Source organism: Platalea leucorodia, assembly GCF_965183815.1.
Source record: "Platalea leucorodia genome assembly, chromosome: 7".
Lineage (NCBI taxonomy): Eukaryota > Metazoa > Chordata > Aves > Pelecaniformes > Threskiornithidae > Platalea > Platalea leucorodia.
Window position 1 is genome coordinate 66,927,077 of NC_138829.1, and position 5,756 is coordinate 66,932,832.

Here is a 5,756-nt window from a genome sequence, read left to right on the forward strand (position 1 = left end):
GAGAGGCTTACCATGTTTTTGAAAGCTTCCCTTGACTTCTCTGTTTCTCAGGATGGTCCTGGGTAGGTCAACCTGTCAAACTTTGGAAGTTGCAATTTAGAAAGCCACAATTTGCCCCACCTCCCCCCTAAATTCCTTGCCATTAACTTGTCACAAGGCAAGCACAGCCTTTTCTTTCCCAAGCTTTTGTTAGTGCTGATGTGAGACAGCACAGTTTGCTCCATATTCACACTCTGAGCTTCTTCCTCTCCATATGTCTATCAGGAGACGTGAGAACGTCCACTGCCTTCAAAAGTAAGCTACCTGGAGAGGGGTGGACAAGCTGAGTAGCAAAGAAAACTGAAGTACTAAGTAAGCGCTCTCTGGCTGTTCCAGCTGAATTACTTGATTCCCCCCCCCCCCGGAAACATTGTCATCTGCTCTTCAGTACCATCAACTCTTTAACAAATTCAGAAAGTAATATATACTTTGAAAATCTCCAGAACACCACAAAAAAGACCAGGTCAGACCAGGTTAATCTGAGTTTGAACTTCTGCACTAAAAAAAAAAAAAGAAAAAAAGAGCCCAGTACTGACACAGTATTTAAACACAACAGGAGGAGCTATTGGGTCAAAATAGCTGCTACAATCATCCTTTTAAAGCTCTCTGCTTAAAAATCCTTACCGAGTTTTCAATGATTAAAAGGCCTTTACTCTTCGAAATAGACTGGATAAACCCAGAGGATCTTAATCTATTCTAATTAAATAAGTTTTATCAGATAAAAAAGCAAAAGCAGAAAAAATTGTAAGATTGCAAAGATAATTGCAATATAGTTTTCATAGTTTTTAAAGAACTACTTTGAATTGAAAACTTTAAACTGCTGGGTATCACTAAACACACAGTTCTTGCAGGTACTGCAGATTTATAAAGGCCGTGTAATTGACTCAAAATTGATACATTTAATGGATACATTTAATACATACATTTGCTTAGACCAGCCAAAATAATGTAAATCAAATTCTAGTAGATTTAAATGTCCTGAGTTTTGTACTGGCTTCATCAAATCTACATAAGACTGACCCTTTTTACTAAACATGTGAACTCACGCATAATGTAGGCATTTTCTTTTTGAAAGAGAACATTTAAAGCCTTTTATAATCAGTTACAGAGCAGAATTCTGATTTTGTTTCAATTTCAAATATAGAAATGTTTATATTTTGCTGAAACATAAATCAATGGAGATTTTTGTCAAAATACTCATATTTGTCATGTGAAACATTAGTGTGGGTTTTAAAGAACCATGGTTTTGTTTCATTAGATGACAGCTTATAGACAGGGGTATTGAGTAGAATGAGTTATACTGTAAATCTCCACAGGTCACGTAATCTCCTGCTCTGAAAAGTAAGCACTCTGCAAACATTTACTCTCTTGGTATGCTGTGTACGTTGGGATAGTTTGAGCTTGACTAAAAGTTTGCTACTGCAAATAGAATAGCCAAGCTGCTTAAAGCATATTCAAGAAGCTACGCTTTACATTACTACTACTATTTTTCTATTAGGATTTGAATACTGCTCCCCTATGGCTAAAAAACTAGCATGGCCTGCCATCTTAGTTTCTTTACTGATGTTGACAATTCTTGTTATAACCAATGACTCAGAAAGCGGGTAAGCGGAGACTAAAACTCCTTTTAAGAAGCATCTTGGCACAAATGGAACTGCACAACATCTTTGGCACCGACTTCTAAACTGGCCAGAGTCGGAAAGAAAAGAGAGACTGGACATGAATGAAACCCTGGGGCACTTTTAGAGCTTGGTCCTTCCCAGGAACGCTCTATGGCTTGCTGCGACAGTGGACAGACAAGACTCGGTGACTCAGATGGCCCTTTTTGCTCCTATGTTGTTGTATCAAACCCTAATGGCAAGGAAAGTATCATAAATAAATTACTTTTTAAGAGCTAGAACCCGTCATACCTTCTCACTTGAAAACATACTTGAAAATAACACTGCATAGTTCCACTGAAGTTAATCAATAAAACGTTTCAGTTTTTTCAGCGGCCTGAAAGGCAGATCTTCGAAGACACTGGGGATCTAAAGGTAAAAATTGACATTTTAAAGTATCCTGCTAGGAGCTACACCTCACTGTCTTTAGCGAAGGCGAGCTGCCTGGATGGTCCAGAGGTTCTGTAAGCACGTACCTTCATCAGGTGTTTCGCGGTGCCCTCAGCGCTCTGCTCCCGGGTGACTTACGTTGACCCACTGCGCTTCGGAGTCACTTCCCACACGAGTGCTTTGCAGACCGAAGTGTAACTGAACGCAAGTAGGGTTAACAAGATCAGACCTCAAATGTGCAAACAGCTTCTCTTCCAGTGCCATGAGGTTGCTAGTTTCTTAAAAAGGCTTACAAACTCCAAAAAATCCGCCCTACGCGCCCTTCTGTATCATTGCTTTTATTGAAACTTGCTTACCTCTTGAGTCTGTAAATTTTTATTTGTTTTTACTAAAAAGCAAGTTATTTCATTTGGCAGGAGCTACATACTCGCACTTTTTTGCTGAAAAGACATATTACAACAGCATGTTTTAAATCAAGAGTGTCTCAAGCAGAACAATAAAAGGAAAAATGTGCTTTAACATTGTTTTCAAATATTTATTAAAACAACATACGAACTTTTTTCATCCAAACAGTGATTCTGCCTGCAGTATCTGTAACCTGGTAGCCATATTACCCCAAATTGACAATTAAATAGCAACGAGTCTAAAAACCCAAACAATCCTCCCCCTCCTTCCCACTAGGCACTTTTGCTATTGTCTAGGAGCACAAATAATTTTATTAATAGCTTAGCTAGCAAAAGTACAAAGGCACCAACGAGAAACGTCACTGTGCTGGCACAGACGAAACCTTTTTGTCTGCTTTAGAAACATGCTCCAAGAAACGCAGCTCTGAAATTTGGGATCTGAAACTACAATCGCTGCTAGGGCTCCTTCTCTGTACTATAAAAACCTGCATCAGCATTCTCAGGATCTGACATAAGCCTTTTTGGCTGGCTCTTGGGGTTACGATAGCTTAGAGTCACAGATAAGCAAGCCTGGAAGAGTACAAATCCTGCCAGAATAGTTCCCATCTTTCAAAACGCAAATGGAAATCACAGCTTTAAGTTATGTAGTAGAACAATGTTTTACGTGCGTAGAATACATACCGTTACAAAAATTTAAGAAAGTTAATAGAGGGCCAGAGGTTTCACCCTGAAGGAGAGTAACAACAAAAGCAACTGAAGCATCTGCTACACGCGAGTCCGGATGTGGCTGGCGAGCACCACGCTTTACCCACGCTTGCGGCAGGTGAGCCACAGTAGAAAGGGCCACATACAAACCCACGACAGGGAATCGGAGACGAGAAGGAAGCTTACTTCGCTTTGTAACCAAAGATGAACAATATAACACGGGGTAATTTTTTTAAATATGGGCTATTAACTTAAACATACCTCTAACCTCCCGGTTTATAAAAACGCGCTATTTGTTTAGGGAGTCAAACACAATAAATAAGTTTTTGCAGGAGGAAGGATGGATTTGGGCGAGGAGGAGGAGGAGGTGCTCCCTCCCGACGGACCCCGGCGCTGCGCCCCCCGCTCGCCCGCCGGCGCCTCCCGGGGGCCGTGGCGGCCGGGCCGCCCCCCGAAGCCCCTCGCCCCCGGGCAGGGCGGGGGTCCCGGCTCAGGCGCGGAGATAGTCGTTCTTCAGGCGGCTGAGGCGGGCGCCGTGGCTGCGGACGGTGAGGGCGAGCAGGTCGTGCTTGTCCCGCAGCCCGCTGGAGATGTGGCGGGTCTCCCGGAGCAGGGCGCGGGCGTGCAGCAGCAGCCCCAGGAAGCTGTCGCCCAGGCGGGCCTCCTCCCGGCCCCCCTGCTCCTGCCCCTGGCGGAACTTGCCCTCCAGCTCGCTCAGCGACCGGTCCGAGCTGGAGTAGGCGTCGCTGATCTGGGCGGACTCGCGGCGCAGGTAGGTGCTGTAGCTCTCCTCCCCGTCCAGGTCGTAGGAGATGCTCTTGCCGATGCCCTCCAGCACCCGGCCCGCGTCCTCCACCTGCCGGCCCAGCACCGTCAGCTCCTCCCGCAGGCTGAGCCCGCCGCCGCCCGCCGCCGCCGCCGCGCCGCACCGCCGCTGCTCGCTCACCCTGAAGAGCAGCTGGCACCGCTCGGGGTCGTCGTTCTCCTCGTAGTCCCCGTCGGGGACGAAGTAGTGGTGCAGGGTCCCGTTGGACATCTCGGGGTACAGCGGGCCCTCGAAGTACCCGCGGCAGAGGCTGCAGAGGCAGCCCAGCCACAGCAGGCGCAGCGCGGCCGGCATGCTGCGGCCGGCGGCGGGCAGCCTAGGGGCGGCCGGCGCCGCGCTGCCCCCGGCCGCGCCGCCCAGGCCCCATGGGGCTCCCCGGCTGCCGCCCCGCGGGCACGGCCGGCTCCGCTGCGGGCCGGGCCGGGCCGGGTCGATGGGGCGGGCGGCGGCCTGGCGGCACTCTGGGGCCGGCTGCCGGCGCACCGCCCTTAAAAGCCGGGCGGAGGAGGAAGCGGCCCCCGCGCCGCGCCGGGCCGCCCCCCGCCCCGGGCATCGGCCGCCGCGGCCCCCGGGCACCGCCCCCGGGCATCGCCCCCCGGCATCGCCCCCTCGGGGGCCGTCCAGCGCGGGAGGGCAGGCCCACACGTGCACCTTTCGCTCCTTAATAAACAAATAAACGCCAAACCTGGAATTGCTCGGCTTCTCTCATTTCCCCCATTAGCAATGACTGCTTTGCTAATAGTCTAATTTCCAGCGCCGCTCCACATGCCCCTCAGCAAACACGGGGTGCGGGGCGGAGGGGCTGCGCAAAGCCGCGAAGGCGCTCAGGCCGCATGGTTTGTCACTGACTGAAAGCTTGAAAGGGAAAAAGGTGCAGGTTCGAGCATAAGGTGTAATGCAATAAACCTTGATAGGGTAAAGACGGGGAAATGAAACGCAAAATCTGTTCTTAAATAAAGTACCAGATGCGTTTGAGGAAAATCCAAATACAGTTCATCCTACCGGGCTGACTGTAAAATGTTAAGCGCTTCTCTTTCATGAAACAATATTCTGCGTGAATCCAGTAGCTGGATTACAGCAGGGTTGAACCTTGCGCGTAACCGGTATAAATCTGTCTTTACTATTTTTGAGTTGTTAAATCAAGGTGAGATCACAAAAAGAAAGGATCAGTAAAGTTACCAGCTCCTTTCACATCATCTTTCCTCTTCCATGGAAAAAATCAGCAGCTAGCAGAGATTATACCAAATCCTGCAGTCATCCAGAGTTAAAACTCCCACTGCTGCTGGTGAGGGCTTTGCATGCAAAAATATTTATATCGCCTCTTTAATGTAAATATTTTAACTATCATCCTGGTACTTTCTACATGTTGTAAATAACTATGATGCTTACGATGAACTTGATTGGGAAATAGGCCAGCCGCTTATGTTGTATCTCTGCTTTTTTCACTGTTATGCTGGGCATTGTAGGTTAGAGCCTTATGGGGCTCAGGGGACTTCGGCTCTACCATTTCTTATGCTGCCATGACTTCAGACACCTACGTTTCAAATGCAGAGTCTCGAGCCCCTTCCCTCATGGCAGCTTCGTTCTGTAATCACAAGCTACCCTGTTTCTGTGCACACGTGAAGCAAATAGCTGCTGTAGAGACCAGCTGCTCTGCTTGAGCACAAACGTGCTGAGCTCCACGAGCTGCTCCTTTCTTTGCTTGTAATTCCTTGAGAGGCTCCAGCCGGGCCC

General features: G+C 48.3%; 1 protein-coding gene across 1 annotated transcript; it reads right to left on the reverse strand.

The window, feature by feature from the left end:
* Positions 1–2,479: 2,479 nt before the first annotated feature.
* FIBIN (fin bud initiation factor homolog) lies at positions 2,480–4,452 on the reverse strand. Its single transcript, XM_082316866.1, has one exon. The coding sequence runs from the start codon at positions 4,314–4,316 to the stop codon at positions 3,687–3,689; it is 630 nt and encodes a 209-aa protein (XP_082172992.1). The 5' UTR covers positions 4,317–4,452; the 3' UTR covers positions 2,480–3,686.
* Between the last annotated feature and the right edge of the window lie 1,304 nt (positions 4,453–5,756).

What these genes read in the sequence shown, in the direction of transcription:
- FIBIN (XM_082316866.1), bottom strand. Translation starts at nt 4,316, where the DNA reads ATGCCGGCCGCGCTGCGCCTGCTGTGGCTGGGCTGCCTCTGCAGCCTC.